The sequence below is a fragment of the Salvia miltiorrhiza genome, chromosome 7 (assembly GCF_028751815.1).
Source record: "Salvia miltiorrhiza cultivar Shanhuang (shh) chromosome 7, IMPLAD_Smil_shh, whole genome shotgun sequence".
Taxonomy (NCBI): domain Eukaryota; kingdom Viridiplantae; phylum Streptophyta; class Magnoliopsida; order Lamiales; family Lamiaceae; genus Salvia; species Salvia miltiorrhiza.
This window is the reverse complement of record NC_080393.1, coordinates 20,261,629-20,279,604: the sequence shown is the minus strand read 5'-3', so window position 1 is coordinate 20,279,604 and position 17,976 is coordinate 20,261,629. Positions and strand designations below refer to the sequence as shown.

At 36.3% G+C, this 17,976-nt stretch overlaps 1 protein-coding gene across 1 annotated transcript; it reads right to left on the bottom strand.

Moving 5' to 3' along the window:
* Positions 1-1,031: 1,031 nt before the first annotated feature.
* On the bottom strand, positions 1,032-16,397 carry LOC130993282 (protein EXPORTIN 1A-like). Its single transcript, XM_057918113.1, has 32 exons — positions 16,058-16,397; positions 14,233-14,349; positions 13,994-14,086; positions 13,828-13,899; positions 13,595-13,702; positions 13,436-13,518; positions 13,051-13,189; positions 12,836-12,904; positions 12,675-12,752; positions 12,501-12,563; positions 11,766-11,810; positions 10,942-11,049; positions 10,750-10,848; positions 10,383-10,586; positions 10,200-10,259; positions 9,606-9,716; positions 7,057-7,154; positions 6,794-6,902; positions 6,525-6,590; positions 6,334-6,432; positions 6,114-6,194; positions 5,520-5,609; positions 4,337-4,422; positions 4,160-4,240; positions 3,875-4,078; positions 3,518-3,584; positions 3,110-3,220; positions 2,842-2,949; positions 2,624-2,761; positions 2,290-2,427; positions 2,104-2,208; positions 1,032-1,515 (listed from the first exon to the last, which is right to left on the bottom strand). The coding sequence occupies exons 1-32, from the start codon at positions 16,154-16,156 to the stop codon at positions 1,393-1,395; spliced, it is 3,252 nt and encodes a 1,083-aa protein (XP_057774096.1). The 5' UTR covers positions 16,157-16,397; the 3' UTR covers positions 1,032-1,392.
* Positions 16,398-17,976: the final 1,579 nt, after the last annotated feature.

Here is a 17,976-nt window from a genome sequence, read left to right as displayed (position 1 = left end):
TTTTTCTTCTAAAAATAAATAAATAAATACATTAACCTTGGCCTTTCCTTTTCACTTAGTTCAACCAATAATTTATTTTTCTTCTAGTTCTTTTTTTTGTTTGAATAATTTACCTTGTAAAATAATTGGATGTCTGGCCAGTTTGGATTTATACGAAGATAAAAGTAATTTCTGTTAATTGAATACGATAAAATCTATTTGTAAAACATCATTACAATTGATACTAAACAAGTCTTAGAATTTTGTTACATGTTAGTATATGATATATTTTACATGATAATAAACTATTTATTTGTTATAATGTATAAACACCCAATTAGCAATTATTGTGACATGTGAAAGATCATAAATGAGTATCGTGGTGAAGATGTATATGTGGTGAAGATTAAAAAAAAAATACATTTTGACTTTAGATCATTATTAAAAATTATGAAATAGTTAAACTACGAGATAATTATTTTAGAAAACATTGAAGTGGCTTTACCTCTAAAATAAGCTTATAGAATCCAAATTTTAAGATAGTTGCCTTTTTCTTTTTAGACTTGCAAACTTGATTTTATAAGTAACAAAGTACAATACATTATACGTAAAATATAATACCACCAACAGAATCCAATAAATTACAGTAATGCGAATTATGAATTGAATGAATGCATATGCATGTGCACAATAATAAATAAGCATCCATGTCAGCGGAGATATATCGTTAGTTGAATATCGTTCACTGCCACGGAATATTGCACATGTCGGCCGCTTACTGGCAAAATTTGCGCAATGATCGTAATAATAATGTTTTTTCTTGGAGACAAATAATGATTAATATTTAATTTACTTACATAAAACCGGTCAAATAATTTAAGCTCATTTTGACTATTTTTTCTACTCACCATAGAAAATACGAACATCAATTTTCCCCTTCATACGAAGCCATGAACATGAACCAGGGCCGTTTTGATAAACCCTAGTTATCAAAAAACCAATAACTTGGAATAAAATGAAAACAATTTAGAAGAGTGTCCAAAACTGCAAAGTAACATTAAAGAATAAACCTTTATAAATTCAGAATACAGAATACTTCTACAAATCACCAAAAAGAGGATTTTTCTGCACAACCCACCCCCCTATCGCCACTGCCAACCACAATGTCTTCACAAATCCTTCTAGTGACATGCCATGTTCCTAACATTAGAATCTAAATATTCTACAACCAATACGTGGTTTCTTCAGCAGCACGCCGACAGCTTCCTCCATTCATCCAGAAATATTCCGGCCAGATTACGCAGACCACGGATGAAAACCCCCAAATAATGTGTATGAATGCGGAATTCAGCTGCCCAACCTAATTTTCAGTTAAAAATCCAAACTAGCCTTGGCTCAAAAATATGCCAACGCTCATGAATCCACCATCTCGTCTTGTATCTCATTGGGTGCAATGAGTCCTGGAATTGATAGCATGCGCTGTCGCTCTCTTTCTCTCTGGGCAGCTGCTTCCTCAGCATAAAGATCTTTATTGTCCTGAATCATAAATGTAAAATCAAGTGCGGAATCTCAATATCCAAATGAGGGTACAATTTAACTTCAGTCTCAGCTTTACATAAATAACATTTCAAATGCAGATTCTCTACGAATAGGTGTATGTTCACCTTCAAGCAGCCTAGCTCATTTTGACATTTTGCCATTCTATAGAAATATTTGAAGACTATTTCTTTCCCATTATAGTACTAGTCTAAGGGTTGGCTCAAAACACAGGTTGGTTTTTTGGTCAAATTACCCTACAGACTAGGTGTTGCCAAGACCAGAGATCAAAAGGAGAACTCGAGGAAAAGAAAATCGTCAACCAAACTCTGAGACTTCATTCATACGAGGTGCTGCACATAGAAATAGAGAAGAAGGTAGGTAGTGAAAGGGAAGAACATGTCTGTAGTGTGTGAGAAGGAAGTGGAAAGAACAAAAGAATTAAGCGATGAATAGACAAAAAGGGAACATAAAGCAGCAAGATGTAGCTACTGTCAGTCAAACGAATTCCATTACAAAAGCATCCTCACAAAGATTCACCAGGAGATGGGTGGAGCGAGAATAAAAACTTGATAGTAAATACTTCACCTGAGCTGAAAATTCTTTCGATTGGACAAGAAAATCTCGTATGTGGTTTTTGAATGAGGAAAGATCGCCTCTTGACTCAAAAAGTCCATTGACAAATTGGGTAACCTGAAGAGAACACAAAAACAGATAAATGTGCAGATGGTACACAAAACATCTGAACTACACCCAGAAGTTTTGGTTTAATACCTCAGTTGTTGTCATGTTGGGAAACGATGAGCTCAAAAGTTTAATGGTATACTCCCGGACAAACATGCCATTATTTGCATAAGGATAAGGAACATTTGAAACATCCCAGAGAGGCTCAGTCAACACACCCGATTCTACCTGTAATTTTACAAAAAGTTGTTATCAAGCTTGCTCAAAAGAAGTTTAACCCATAGAATCCGAATAACTCATTAAACAAGAAATGCACTCAAAGTATGCAGATTCCACTAGCACTTATTCCATTAGATTTGGTTAGTCAACAAGCTTGCCGGTACAAAAGGAGCAACCATAAATGAATAACAAGAAATATTGTTACCAGGCAAAACAAGTGTTGCAGCACCAGTACATGCAACTTAAAACCGGGCTTGTGGAATGTGTCTGTCAAAACAGCAAATATCTCTTGCTCTATTGTCAAAAAGTAAGTCCGATAGAACTGGTTACAAAACTCAGAACCCTGAAAAGCCGTAAAAGAACTTGTAAGGAACTGGCTAGATTAATAATCAAAACCATAAGAAATTAACAAACCAAACAAACCTGAAAATTTTTCAGCATTTCCAATAAAAGGTTGAGACCAGTCTCTGCAATATTTCGTTCAGTATGCCGGAATGCCCAAATGATAGAATCCAGAACAAGTTTCAATTGCTGAACATAAGAGTAAAACACCAAAATAAATAATATGTGCCAATAAGAATACAAAGACAATAGGTAACCAACGATCTTGAGTTGAATCTCCAGCATGTTAAAATGGAATTTATGGACAATCATCAACAAAGCAACACCAGTAACTTTGGTGCAACCATACCTCACTAGACAAGTGCACAAGGGCAGGAAAACAATGTGCAGCAATAGCTCTAAGTAGCGAAAAGAACTTCAGTCGATGCTCGGGATAGTCTTCAAAATTCTTTGTTATCATCTGAATGAAATTAATAGTTAAACACAAAAACTATAGTAGACACAGAACATAAATAGCTGTTGAAGCCCAACATTACAAGAAAATGTTGTAGTAGATCTTCATCACTACCAGTATCCAATAATAGCAGCATAAAATATTAACACATATTTATATGCATGGTGAAAGCACAGTTTAAATAGCTTCAAGATCTTGTTGCCTGAGTAAATATGATAATTAAGAATTTAAAAAAAAAAAAAGAAAAAAAAAAGACATTGATTATTATGAAACAACTAATATGTACCCAAAGGCTTCACCAACCTCTAGTGTACACTGGAATACAGCTTCAAATATTCGAGGAACCTTCTCAATCATTGTTCCCTTGTACCTAAACAAAGTTGAACAAGAGAAGAAAATTAATGATGAACGACAGCAGGATCTAGAGAAACCATATGCATATAAGCAATGACATCCAGGGCACAATAAAATCATCATGTTCAACAATGGTACTTGCCATAAAAGTGGCAAAGTATTCTTAGAAACACTTAAAGTTGCTGTAAAATCATTGTTAATCATTGCATGTATATGCAGTAGGTTGTCAGAAGGTCAGACGGTGTTCTGCTACAGATATCTAAGACAAAGGAGCAAATTGTAAAAGAAACCAAAATAAAAACTTACTTATTTATTATTGTTGCGAAGAGAGATAAAACTTCTGACTCTCTCGCATCAGGCAAATTCCGGGCATAGTCACCCAGCACATGGTCCATCATTGGAGGCACAAACTGTTTTCCGAGATGTTTCTGTTCTTCAGCTTTATCTGTTAATGTCTCAGCTTTTTCTAAAAATGTCTCAATGAGCTTTAATGTTTCCCTCTTGACTGAACTGTTGAAAATGGACGAGATGAACACAGCTATCAGACTGAAAATGGACAAGCAAAATGATGATCCAAAATTTGAAATATACCGTAAGAGTTTCACAATAGATGTCCGAGAAGCATAGGGCCCTCCTTGGGCAATACTGGTTGATATAAGCTCACTGTACATTCTGTGCCAAGCAACTCAACCATCAGGAAAAGTGAACACACATGTAACACTATTGAGGGAAACTTAGGACAGTGATTCTAAAACAAAATCCACAAACCTGTACACATTGAGCATGTCCAAAAAGATCATGGAAATCTGTGGCATGAAATACATCCCAAGAGAGCTAGCAACACTAGTATTTGTCTGGAAGAACAAATGTATGCATAAAATTATATCCACGGCAAGAAGATGAAAAAGCACATTGAGAATAAATATGGAGAGAGTAATAAAACTAGACAAGGGCACCGGAGAATGATGCCTATGATTTGTTGGCATACAATTGTCTTAAACACATTAATCACTAAAAATGCCATTCATATAGAGCAGACGAAGAAAAGACCAAGATAAATTAGGATTGTAGTAGAAATATTATCAGTTTTTCATCTAAAAGAAAATGCACCCTTTACCAGCCTTAGGTAAAGAAGCTTGTACTTTTGAGCCAACCAATACAAACAGCCATACAATCTTCAAAGGAAGACAGCAACCACACAACCCAAACCTTTAAGTAACTAGTTTCTGTCGTGCCTCAGACATCCGTATATGATTTTCGCTTATGAAGAGGGTGTGTGGAGTAGACAAATGCATCCAGGATAATCCCATCCCATATTGAACTTTTCTGGGTACAATAAATCGAGGTGCATATATAGATTGAATACAAGGAACCCCAGGTTGCTAGCCAACAAAGGTTGTAACCAAAACGAGGCAAAATCCAAAATTGCATTGCTAAAGATAGAGAATTTTACTGTATTCAATCATGACAAAGTGTGTCAGCTTGGCTTTATAATTAACTAATTGAGTATTACAACAGCCAAGAACGAGATGAGATCGATTTCTCAATATATATACTATATATGTAAATATACACAAGTACACGAGTTTATCTTTTCTCTTTTTTTTTTTTTTTGAGGAAAAGTATGCGAGTTTATCAGAGAGCCTTTAATTGATCATTTCCAGCTTGAACTTCAGACCATCAACCAAGCATCAAACCAATCAAGCAAATTAAACTAGTTTAGACTTGGCAATCATATTTTGTTTGAAACGAGTTAAAACAGACTCTATGTGACCATTCTCAAGTTTTTCTTAAGCAGTTGGTTCTTCTACCTATCGATGGCTTAGTACATATAAGTGAAATGAAGAAGGCTATATTGCATGGAAAGAAAAACTTACGATCCCATATAAAAATGAAAATAACTATAATAATAATAATAATAATAATAAAAATAATAATTTTAAAAAAATACCTGCAAGATATTAAGCACCGCACGGATCACATCTGGATCTTTCAAGAAATCCACACTCTGGCGTGCCTGTCCAATTATTTCAGTCCATTTCTGCAGTATAAAGTCAAATTAGCCACATTAAAACTTGAACGTCATGCAGGTGCATCAATATACATATGCTAAAAGAGAAACCACCCAATTTCCCTTCCTAGTGGAATTTTTCTTGCCCAAATTGTATGCTAATCTAGCAAATTGCTGTATATAATTGCATATTCTAATAGATAGATCACCTTATAATTATTTAATTATTTATCATTTTCCTTCTAAACTATTGTAAATTGTCTATTAGTACATTGCATTATTGCACAAAAGATGAACCACCTAATCCAAGTCAAAACAATAAAATATATTTACCCTTGACAATCATATACACTGCATGGAAAAGTTGCGTTATTTCAATAATCATTCAACTACATATATATTTTTTCAACAAAATATCGTGCAATGCATGAGATAAAACCTTGTTAGTTAACAAACAAATATTTAACAAAAGTGAAGCAGGTGGAAGGCACAACGAAGTGTCCTCCGAAATCTGTAGGAGCACTAGGACAAAACCTGATTAGGAAGTTCCATCAGCTTCTGCAGGTATTCAGCTCTCCTGAGGGGATCAGTTTCTGCTTGAATCATATTACCAACCTACAAGGCACAGAGTGGCAAGAATTAAAATAGACATAATGGAAAAAAGGAATATCTCAAGCGGTCAAGCTTTATGAGTTCATAAAAGGACCAGATTGGTATATTCTAAATTAGCAAGCACCATACGAGAAGGACCTACAGATTCATAAAAGGAATGGATTTGGTGAGGCTCAAGATCTGCAATAGTAGTCGGAAGTGTTGTTAATAGTTCCGATACAAATGGCTCGTGTTCTCCAACCTGGGTTTGGGAGAGACGCAGTTAATTCCTTTGGTTCTTAATGTAACATTTATGACTGAGATCAATGCCAAATACAACAAATGTATCATAACCTGCACGATGACAAATTTGCGCTTGCATTTTTGGACAATTTTCAAGAATGTATCACATGCCATGTCCTATAAATGAGCAGAAAGAATTAACATATCGGCACGCAGTTTAAGAAATTAATAATGATAAGTAAATAGAAGCATAGACTCATCAGAGATTTTTGGGAACAGCAGAATGGTAATAAAAGCCAAGGATGATCAAGAACATAAGGAAACCATATAAGAAACATGCACATAACATCATGGCAAGTTAAGGAATATCAGATTCCAACCTGAACTCCTGGGTGAGTCTCATGCATGAACTCAAACAATTTGTTCACAACAGTTTTCAAGAACTTCCAGTGAGCCCTCAAAAATCGTGGGTATTGACCAACTACATACCTGAACCCAAATAAAGACAAGGAAAAAGTTCAGGAAAAAACAGAACCACATTTTTGTCTGCAAATCAACTATTTATACTAATAGATAGCATATTGACCAGGTATTAACTCTCGCGCAGAATCATATTTAGACTCATGTATTTTGAGATCCTCACATTATGTTACTGGCAATGACAGCTTTATTGTCCTTCCCTTTAGTGATCTCACAAAGGTTTAACAAATCACGAATTACCATCACCAAAAACCTGTTTTCCTGCCAAAAATTGAAAGGTAATGGATATGCCAATTGTAAATTATGTCCAAGCTTCTCAACAACATATGACGTAAATTACTATCATGTTCCAGAAGAGAATAAAAGTTGAATTAATGTATCAAGAAACCACAAGACACATAAATGCACCAATATGCCTCAATGAGGATAACACACATTTTTCCAACATAAAATCTTATTATATAGCTCCATGCAATTTTATATGAGAAGTGGAGAAAATGAAGGCAATATTCCAGTTTATATATATTTCTGTCTTCCCAAGTAAAACCGTGTTGTGAGACTATTTTAGGGAAACCCCCTATAGCTTCCCCCAAAACAAACCCACATATCCAGCTGCCTCCATTTCCCTACCGAATTTCACTCAAAATACAGACTTCACATGAAACGAAATAAATCAAATTTAGAAAAGGTCCAACAGCCTTAGCAATGACCTCGCAAATTGATTGCCATCTTGCCTAATATGTCAATTGTTCGAAATCGGCCGAGATGTGGAATGCCATGGAAGATACATAATACTAAAATTTTATTTGTCATAGTTCTTTTATTGATGCTACCTTGAGTACACTTGATGTAGTATCCACTATCCACAGAGATAAAAACACACATGTGATGTGTGTGTGTGTGTTGGTCTAGCGGTAGAGTGGTTAATGCCCAAGGCCAAAGGTCTTGAGTTCGTGTCCACCGTGGCAGGATCTTTAATTTTCTTTGTTTAAATGTTAATATATCAAAAAAAAGGCACACACACATGTGCCCTCATGTATATTTGCAGATAGAGAGTAAACATAGCATCACATGTATTTCACAAGTGTAATGAGAGATGATGTGAAGTCAGGATACTTACAGAATCCAAATTCACATATCCAATAACTTTGTACCCTCATAAGAATCAAACCAAACATCAGTCTTGAGTTATTCTCATTCTCAGCACAACTACTTCATACACTCACCCACTAAAAATGAACTTAGAATAGATACCTATGGGCTATAACAACTTTCCCCTTCCACCAAAACAAAACAATATTAGTTTCCTCCAATGTTTTAAAGTAAGTTTTGTGAGGCGAAACGTTTTTCCTCCTGCTCACGAGGCGTAAGTTTCAAAAAGGAGTGAGGCGTAATAAAAAAACGGAATTCATAAAAAAAACGCATAAATTATACCTAATATCATAAAACACATAAAAACATAGCAAATATTCCAAAACACATAAGTTCTTAACTGCTAATAAGTCTTTAAAATCTTAAATTAAAGTCGAATAGTAATAAATATAGGCCATTAATCAACTATCAAATGTCCAAGAAGCTTAAATCATCCCCATCTCCATCTTCATCTCCATCATATGATTCATATTCATCTTCTTCATCCTCATCAATAAATCCAATGTTCCCACCTATATGATCATATAAAGATTGCTGAAATGATCGTGTACTGCTGCTATCCATGTACCGCTGTGGATGTGTACCGTGTACTGCTGCTGCCTGATTCCAAACGGTGATGGGGAGGTGGAGAAGTCGATAGATGAAGAGGAGAGGAACGCAGAGAGTTGACACTAGTTGCCGCTAGGTTTTTCAATTTTTAAAACATTTTGACCTTTTATTTTTATTTTAATATGTTAGTCACACTTAAATTATAACAGCCCATTTAAATTAGGGTTCAATTTAACTAAGCCCATCTATTTTCGCACCAAATGTCCTTTAAGCTCAGTTCAATTAAGTTCAGAAAATCACAAAAAGTAACTAGGGTTTGACGTGAAGCGCCTCACTGCCTCAGCGAGGGGGAGGCGCACGTTCAGGGGTGAGGGGGGTAAACGGCGCATGAGGCGCAGGATTCTGCCGAACCGCCTTGAAGCGGCATTTTTTTTCGTTTTAAAACATTGTTTTCCCCTCCAACCAACAGAATATACAAATAAATAAATAAATAAATAAAATTTTTAGATATTCATTCGTCTTCACTTTATCTTCAAGTCCCTATTGCATGTATCCCAAAAGGAAGAAAACGACTACAAATCAGAACATCATAACTGACTTCAAAATATTTCTATCTACATAACTATAAAGTACAGATTCAATTGTTGTGTCGTTATAGGCAATTAAGTGGGCACCATGGAAATAAAGTGCCATGTTATTTTTAATAGGACATCATGAATGACTTCCAAAGGAGGAAATGGGATGATCCAATTGCAATTAAACATAAACTTAAATCAGTCAACATTGCAACATCAAAAACATCATAATGGAATAACATGAAAATAGATATCTTTAGGACAATGACACCATAAGCTACAAAGCCTACAATACAATCATTTAATCAAAAATTCATGGGCCAGCTTTCCTAACAGTATATCACAGAATATAGATCTCATCAATGTGTACGCAAGCAAAGCTTATATACTATTATTACAGCACAAAAGAAAAGCAATCTGATAAGCTCTTATATACCTGCTCCTCTGCCATTGACCCAGAAATAGATCCAATGGCCCAACAAAGCGTATTAAGGTTGTTCCAAGTAAAATCCTCTCCATTAAGTTGTTTACCCAACTTTGTCAGCATCTGTAGCCACACACAGGATAAAAGTTTATTGGTTCAGTCCAAAAGCACGAATGCAATTCAAACCCCTGATTCCAATATGACAGCAAGTAGTTGAATATAGCCTTAAAAAACATGGATACAAGATGAAGAAAATCAACGACAATCATTCTAAGGGAACCAGCATAAAAAGCATAGAAAAGTACATAAAACTATATCACCGAAGTATAATCAGCCAATAGTTAAACACAGAAAAGAAGAGGCAGAACAAAACATCAAGCACTCATTGTATCACTCAAACCCCATACGCTAATGCTATAAGGCCAAGATTAGAGATAAAATCCTCATTAACTACTTTCATGTCCATTTTAAGGATCCATTACTCACATTTTCCACATTCTAATCCATAAAACCAAAATAAATCTACAACAAAAAACATTCCATAATCCAAAACTTCTATGTGGTGGATCTATATAATCTACAACAAACAAAACTAGCCAGACACACCTGTTTTTCAGTATCCTCGTGATCAAGATGAGCCAAGTAAATCAGTGTCTCCCTCATTATCTGTGAGTTCAAATTATTGCACATGTACCACAAGAGTCAAAGCAAGAACTTCCAGGCTAAAGAAGCCATTGTACGAAAAACTGCAGTGTAAAAGCCACATGAATTTTAAATATACTGGAGGACCTTATACTGCACAAGAACATCATTGTCTTTCATCGTCTCACGAACTATATTCCCATTTTCATCCTCAACAATGAGAACCTCTTCTGGCTTAGCCATGCGACAGATCATTAGTAATCTCAACTTGGACATTGGACCAGCATAAAGTTGACGTCTCTGCAGGAGTTGTGATCCTAGTCCATCAACCATAGCCGGAAGCATTGGCATCTGCTCGAAAACCAAGAATACAGCATTCGCATCACCATACCCTAACTTAGTTTAATTTACAAAAGAAACAGTATTTACAGAAACGATCATCAACATAATGCACAAGAAAAACAACACTTATACTCGGAATATTTAAAGGAGGAACCCTGAATATCATTTCCACCTGCAGTCCCATCATGTGTGCAGTCCCAGCAGGACTATCCAGATTGTGGTTAGAATCAAACAGCTCCGAAACTAAAGAATTCCAATAATCCAGGCAAACCTGCAGCCCATAGTACTCAGAAGGTGTGTAAAATATTTCAGAAGTATAACAAAAGTCAGACCTACATAATAGATTTAGAATTGATACAAGTACCTTAAAAACTTCAGTGTCATCCACATATGAGATACTAATTAGATACTCAAGGCCAACTAGTAGTATATTTATATTCTCTTGCGAAGACTCTAGCACTCGAATATGACACTGCATCCGACCAGGGGGGAAAAAAAGGTCAGTTAGAGGATTAGTAAGCCTAATAAGGGGAAAATGTGAAAGAACATGATCAATTCTCTTTTTCTGTTTCCGTAAAAGAATGCAAGAGGCTTGATGATTAATTCGGATCAAGTACCAGCAGAACAGAAGGAAATATTATGACTAGTTGAACAGAACACACAAAATTTACAATTCAAATGACTAATCATACTCACCAGCAATTGAACAAACAAATTTATCCCCAGGAAAACGAAGATGGTCGACAGCAATTGAGAACAGTCATCAAAAGAAAAATTAAATATGTTTATGCAAAGGAGATACTGACATAAAACACAAATGATGCAGGTAATTAATTACTGATAGAAGAGAGCATTTTAGCCACTTCAAATATGTACACACATTCAGCCATTATATGATTTATATCCACATACTGAATCCCTGGGTAGCCACTTCCAGATAGTTTTCTAGCCACATAATTCAAAAATAAGTAGCAATTGGATGGTTTGTCTCTTTTCTCTTCTTTTCATTGTTTTCATTATTACTATTATTATTATTCATAAATTAACAATTATATAAGTAAATTTAAAGACCGCGCCACGGTGGACTCGAACCCAAGACCTTTGCCCTTAGGCATTAACCACTCTATTGCAAGGCCAACACACGGACACTGTTCTCAATATTATGTAATACCAATGAAGGTGGGTTACCTTGAAGAATGATGTGAAAAACAGTGCCAAGTTCTGAATAAATGCCTGAAGAAACCATAGTAGACAAGTCTCAGTTCAAGGTTAAATATATACATATGGAAAAGGTGCAAAAATCCGCATAACGTTACCTTAAACTTTTCTTTGGTACATTCACCAGGAGGTGCAAGTCCCCCCCGCCCAAAAAAAAGATTTTTTGGTGCAAAAATACCCTTTCATTGACCAAGTTAAACAAAAGTTGACAGAATTTTCTTTTTTATTCATTTTTTCATCTTTCTAATCTAAGTTACCTTATAGACCTCAAAACATATCTACATAACTAAAAAATAAAATTATTTTATAATGGTAAAGCATTGATGATTTTAGGCATATAGATGTAATTTTAGGTCTAAATCAAGGGAAAGTAAATACACAAAAAAAGGTTTTAGGAATGAAAAGGATGAAAAATATGGAAAAAAAACAAAAATTTTGTCAAGCACCATTGACTTCGATAATAAAAGGATGTTTTTGCATGTTGGATGTGCAACAACAAATTAATAAATTTTTAAAGTGGAAGGGACTTGTACGTCCAGGTAAATGCCGGGCAGATATTTGCTCCCCCCCCCCCAAAAAAAAAAAAAAATTAGGACTATACCCTTACATGGTAAGGATTGGAGCCTTGGTGAGGAGGCTCAGGAGGGGATTGCACCTTCTACCAATAAGATTTTCGCAAGCCTAATTCAGATTCAAAGCACTCACCTGCTCCTCACTATTGCCATTTGCATATGCCTCTTGAAAGTTGGTAGTGGATGGGACAATAGCCTAATAGTAATACACATGAAAAGGTCACACAACAATCAGCACACCAACTAACTGGTTATATCAAGATACAACTATAAAGATCACATAGAAGAGCAGCATTATCTTCACTACCTGCAGTTGCACCATGAATATAGTATACAGTTTGACATACTGCATGTTATAGAAGTCCCCAAAACTAAGAGCAGCAACCTGAGAAAACCGGCTAATTAACAACCAATGTAATTGGACAAAGCATTTATCAAGCAGTTAGAAGTGAAAGGGCAGAAAGCTACCTCAGTCAGACACTGAATAGTGAGATTGCGATATGCAGGCACAGGAAAGAATTTCAATAGAGTTTCAAGCTGCCAAATAAATCACAACAGAGAGCACCAAATATTAATTAAGCAAACAAGATCAAATCAGCAACTAAGACACTAGACCAGATCAGAAGATTGCACTTCCATTCCTTCTTTGAAAAAGCAACCAAATGGAAGGGAAGAATTCAAACCAGTGGTGATTCAAATATGTAGCCCAAAGGAATCCAGGACAGGAAAGCATGTAACGTGGCCAAGGTAGCCCTGATGAGTTCAGCTCTTTGAGATGCAGACAACACGTACAAGCATAACTCGTGAATGAGCTGGAATTCACTGAAAACAAAAATTAAAAGAATTAAAAGAATCAAGAATAAAACATAAAATAGAACAATTTTAAAGCAGCCATACATAAAATACACACACCCCAAATGAGGCCAAACTACCATCAGAACTTCACCAAAAGGAAGGAGGGGGTTATAAGTAGTAAAATTGCCACCGGGATGCATACATGCAACTAGGTATTGAATCCTTGAGATATAAGCTAATGAAATACTATAATAGCAATGTTCACATGATTACCTATTCATAGATTGTTTCAACTCTTTAATCTTCTGTTGAGTCATTTCGCCCCTTGAAAAATCAAAGACCTCTTCACTTAGAAGCTGACAAGTAAACCTTCAAGTCAATCAGAGATTCAGATTCTATTAAAAGACCCAGATCAACACCATAATTACTTACTTTCAGAATGGCCATGCAATTTTCGCAGATGGTTTCACTTGATTTTGCTGCTGCAACCAAGTCAGGTACGAAACTACGCCACCGAGCTGGCCACTCATGCTTCAATATCTGGATATAAAAGAAAATTCACAAATGTGGCTAACTAGAACCTAATTACATGAATTATTTAACCAAAAAGTGATACCAAAATATATATAGTGGTTATAAATGCTCAATGTCTTCCAATAAATTACCTGAACCAGTATTATGTTTAATTTATTGACATAAAGCCTCTCCCTCCGGAAAGAGACTTCATCACTAGAAAGCTAACAAAAAACATTAGGACAAAATGTAAGTATTCGTACTTCCACAGTAAGAAAAAACTCCGGATCATAATCAGTCATGTGCAGATTTAGTTACCTTAACTATAACATCAGAAATATAGTTTTTCATGCCATCTCGTTGTTCTAGAGGTAAAGCATTCCATCTGTACTTAATAACACCTTCCAGAACCTGTATAGTGAAGTTCAGCATCTTTTTTATCAGTAATCACAATTGATGACGAAATCAAACAATATCTGCAGATACTGATATGGAAAATAAGCTTAGAACCACAACTAAAGAGGAACCTTATATTAGAATGAACATGCTTAACATACCTGTAAAGCAAAAAACTTTGTGTTCAAATTCTGAGCACTAGATAAAATGTGGACCACTTGAAGCCACATATCTGGGTTATTTTGTAAATCTCGCAAGATATGGTCTGCAGCGGTCCTCTGTCAAAAAAAACCCAAGAGAAGAAAGCCAAAAGTATTAAGCTGCGAGGAGGAGGATCTCAAGAAAACAGCATAGTTTCAATTAATTGCCTAGTTAATAATCTTTCCAACTAGATCTGCCTTCAAGCACAACTTAAGCATACTGTGTTGCAGTAGAATAACTTAGAGTATTTATACATGTAAATGACCAAAAATAATGGGAGAAGCCATATGCACAGCCTTCAAAATTACAGAAAGCAAATTGCACGACTGTGCCTGAATGGCCTAAATCACATTCCACAGCTAAGAAGATGTCATAACATAACCCAGTTGCAAGAGACTGGAAAAGATGTTCCAAGCAACTGTATACATAAATATGAAGATTGTTCAATCTTGTTCTGAAAATGAGATTGAGAGAGCGATTGTCAAACATTTTGAAAGAAGTAAAAAATAGTTTTCAAGGCACTTCATCCAATTTCTCGGTCGATTTTGGTTTAGTTTTCTTGTAGCTTGCTGACATCCACGCAACTGCCACGATTTCCTTGCATCTCTCACATATAGTACTTTCTGGTCAACCAAGTCCTCCCTCCCATTCATCTGATACAGTCCAAACATACATTTCTATGCAAAACCTGCTATTTCTGTATTTCTGTTGGAACTATCATTTCACCTCAATTACAATAAGATCTCCTACACTACAACTGCACACCATAAGATATTGCTCTCAGTCACTGTCCATGATTGGTTTCAACATGAAACAGCATATATTTCAATATAGTAATAATGCCACAAGAATAATGCTAAATCAGTAACTTAAAGGTAATACTACTCCAGAAAACTAACGTAATTTCAGATCCAACCAAAAACCTAAAAAACTCTCTGGAGGTCAGGTTGGAGGGAATATATTCTCTATGTTCAACTGTATGCCCATCTAAACAAATAGATTAAGAGAAACCAAAAGAGTGTATTCTGCATATAGTAACACAAAACAGATGCATAACTTCATATGCTGCCAATTGTTTGATGTTCACTTAAATGTCTATACTCTCTTTTACATGCATATCACGCAATTTGTTTAATACCTGTCTCTTTTTCAGTTTTAATGAGCTATGTAACAGAAAACAGATGCACAACTTCATATGCAATCACTTATTTGATGTTCACTGAAATTTCTCTTTACATGCACTACTAAGCAGTTAGTATAATAGCTGTTACTTGTCCACTTTTAATGAGTGAAGTGTCAGCTGTCAAATTAAATAATTTGAAAATGAGGCAAAATGCTTTATCAGAAAATGACATAAATTCAGATTAAATTGTCCCTAGTCTGATGAGTTTGCAGTTTCTATGGCTTCAACAGATATCGCAATTTGTCACTTAACAACCAGGCCTTACCGTTAGCAAAAAAAAATATTCTACAATTGTGTAAATTGGCATTGCCATATACTCAACAATCAAGTACACTTGCTGCCAAATAATTTCCGTTGAATCAAACATAATACGTGCCAGCACAAAAGTAACTCATGAGTCCCTACATCAATACTATGACAAGTGATTAAGAGCAGCACTGTGTACAGGATAAAGCTTTCGAAACCAACTAATTCTGTAGATTGTTTTATGAAAATCCATCAAATTCTCGTGCAAGCAAAACAGACAAATACAATTGAGGCGCCCTACAGAAAACCAAACCGCAGTAAAATTAAAGACTATAACAAAAGCAAATGCTCCACACCTCCTCTTTAGATCCGGTCCCATAGAAAGCGGCGACGGTGGCGTCGAGCAGGGAAACATCCAACGGCTGACTCAAATCCCGAAGCTTTTCGGCCGCCATGGATGAGATCACCAGTCACTCAAATTTAAACCCTAGGCAAAGGAACTCAGTAGTGGTAAAACCCTAGAGCACTAGCGCGACTAAACCAAGTCTATATTTACAAAAACTTGTGATAAGGAAAAAGGAGGGAGAGATGGGGGATGAGGGCTGAATTGGAAATAAAAAAGACAGCTTCAAATTGAAGCAGAGGGATTTTAGAGAGAGACTTTTAAATTGGGGTTTAGCCCCTTCTCTCTTGTTTTATACTACTATGTGAGAGAGAGTGACTGTGTGCGTAAATTTATTAACTAATTTAGAGGAGGTCTTGCTCCGTGGCGTGGATCTTGGGCTAAACCGCCTAAATTGTAAATTTTTGAGATTATGGCTTTTCCCACTTCGGGGAGCTACAATATATGACGTCACAATGAACAAGCTAAGAGCACCGTCAGTGGGACTCGGGGAACGGGCGCGTGCAAGCCCGCTGTCGTTGGCGGATCGAAAGGGCACGAGGCGCGGCTTGCATGCATGCACCGGGTGTGCATGAAAGGTGAAAATTTAAATTAAAAAAAAATCTGGGAGAAAGTTGTTCGCTTCAAAAAAGAATTGATTTTGTGACGGCATTCTTGATTTTCCGTCTTTTCATTTCTTATGTTTCTTTTATAAATACTATACTCCTTCATCTTATTACTAAATAAATTCAATTTTCTTCATATCATTCATTCTGCTTCAAATTTTCTTCATTTCCTGGTATTGTGATAAAAAAATAGAGGATGATTGGAGAAATTGGCAGAACAACCACCCCCAAAATCCTGCCCTATCGGCAGCCAATCCAAATTTGTCCGACGGAGCTTTCTCGTTGTTCTCTCAAGAATAAAACGCCTTCACTCCGGCGGGTCTTGAGGTAATTAACTTGAACAAAAATATTATCCAAGACAATGATGTGGCTGAGATACCCGCCATGCAGATGACGACAAAGTAATGATCTCGTCTATTTAGGAGGCATCGTCATGAAGTACAACGAGCAATGGTCTCCCAAAAGCAAATCAAGTCGCACTTTCAACGCATCCAAAATTACGTCAAGGTGAGGGAGGCCATATACAAAAAATGTCGAGCGAATTGGGGAAACAACATGTCAGCATGAGTGATGATCAAATCATTGGTCAAGCTCAAAAGTTGTATGTCTCCGAGCATGGGGTCAATTCAAATATCCTCACGTTTGGCGTGTGCTCCGTGAATCACAAAGATTCGCTTCTACCGGCTCAGATGTTCACTCATCCAAATAGGGGTACGCATCAAGTCCAACCCGGACCGACCGAAGGCCCGAAAATTTTATAAAAATAGATCGATTTGAACCAAAAACATAATGAGGACTGACCTTGGATTGGATCGAACATCGAGTTCGATTCAGTCCAGGCCCATCCCGATTTCAATTTTCAACCTATTTTTGCGGCGTGACGGGAGGGTGAGAATCCAATAGGTCGTTGTTGCGATATGACGGGAGCTACAACTCCGCCTAGTGCCCGAGGACGTAGCTGCTCAAGACGACGCCCTCGACTGCACCAATTTGTGGGGTGATGTGAAGTTCCCATGCATTCATCAACGTCGGAGAGGTGACATCACTGAGAACCTCATGCCGGAGCAATCGAAGTGCTCAAGTTCAATCCTTACCTAAAATGTCACGAAATCGATGTGATCAGAGCAAAATGGAAGTGATAATTTCTTATGGAATGGACGAAAAAAGGAAAAAAAGTGATACTCCCTCCGTCCCACCGAGCTTGAGGCGTTTCTTTTGGGCACGGGAATTAAAAAGTTGTAGATTAGTGTTTTAAGTGTGTAGTATA

Coding starts and splice junctions, on each gene's coding strand:
- LOC130993282 (XM_057918113.1), bottom strand. CDS start 16,156: ATGGCGGCCGAAAAGCTTCGGGATTTGAGTCAGCCGTTGGATGTTTCC. Junction 13,703..13,827: donor TAAACATAATACTGGTTCAG/GTAATTTATTGG, acceptor TTTTATATCCAG/ATATTGAAGCATGAGTGGCC. Junction 12,753..12,835: donor CTATTCAGTGTCTGACTGAG/GTAGCTTTCTGC, acceptor CGGTTTTCTCAG/GTTGCTGCTCTTAGTTTTGG.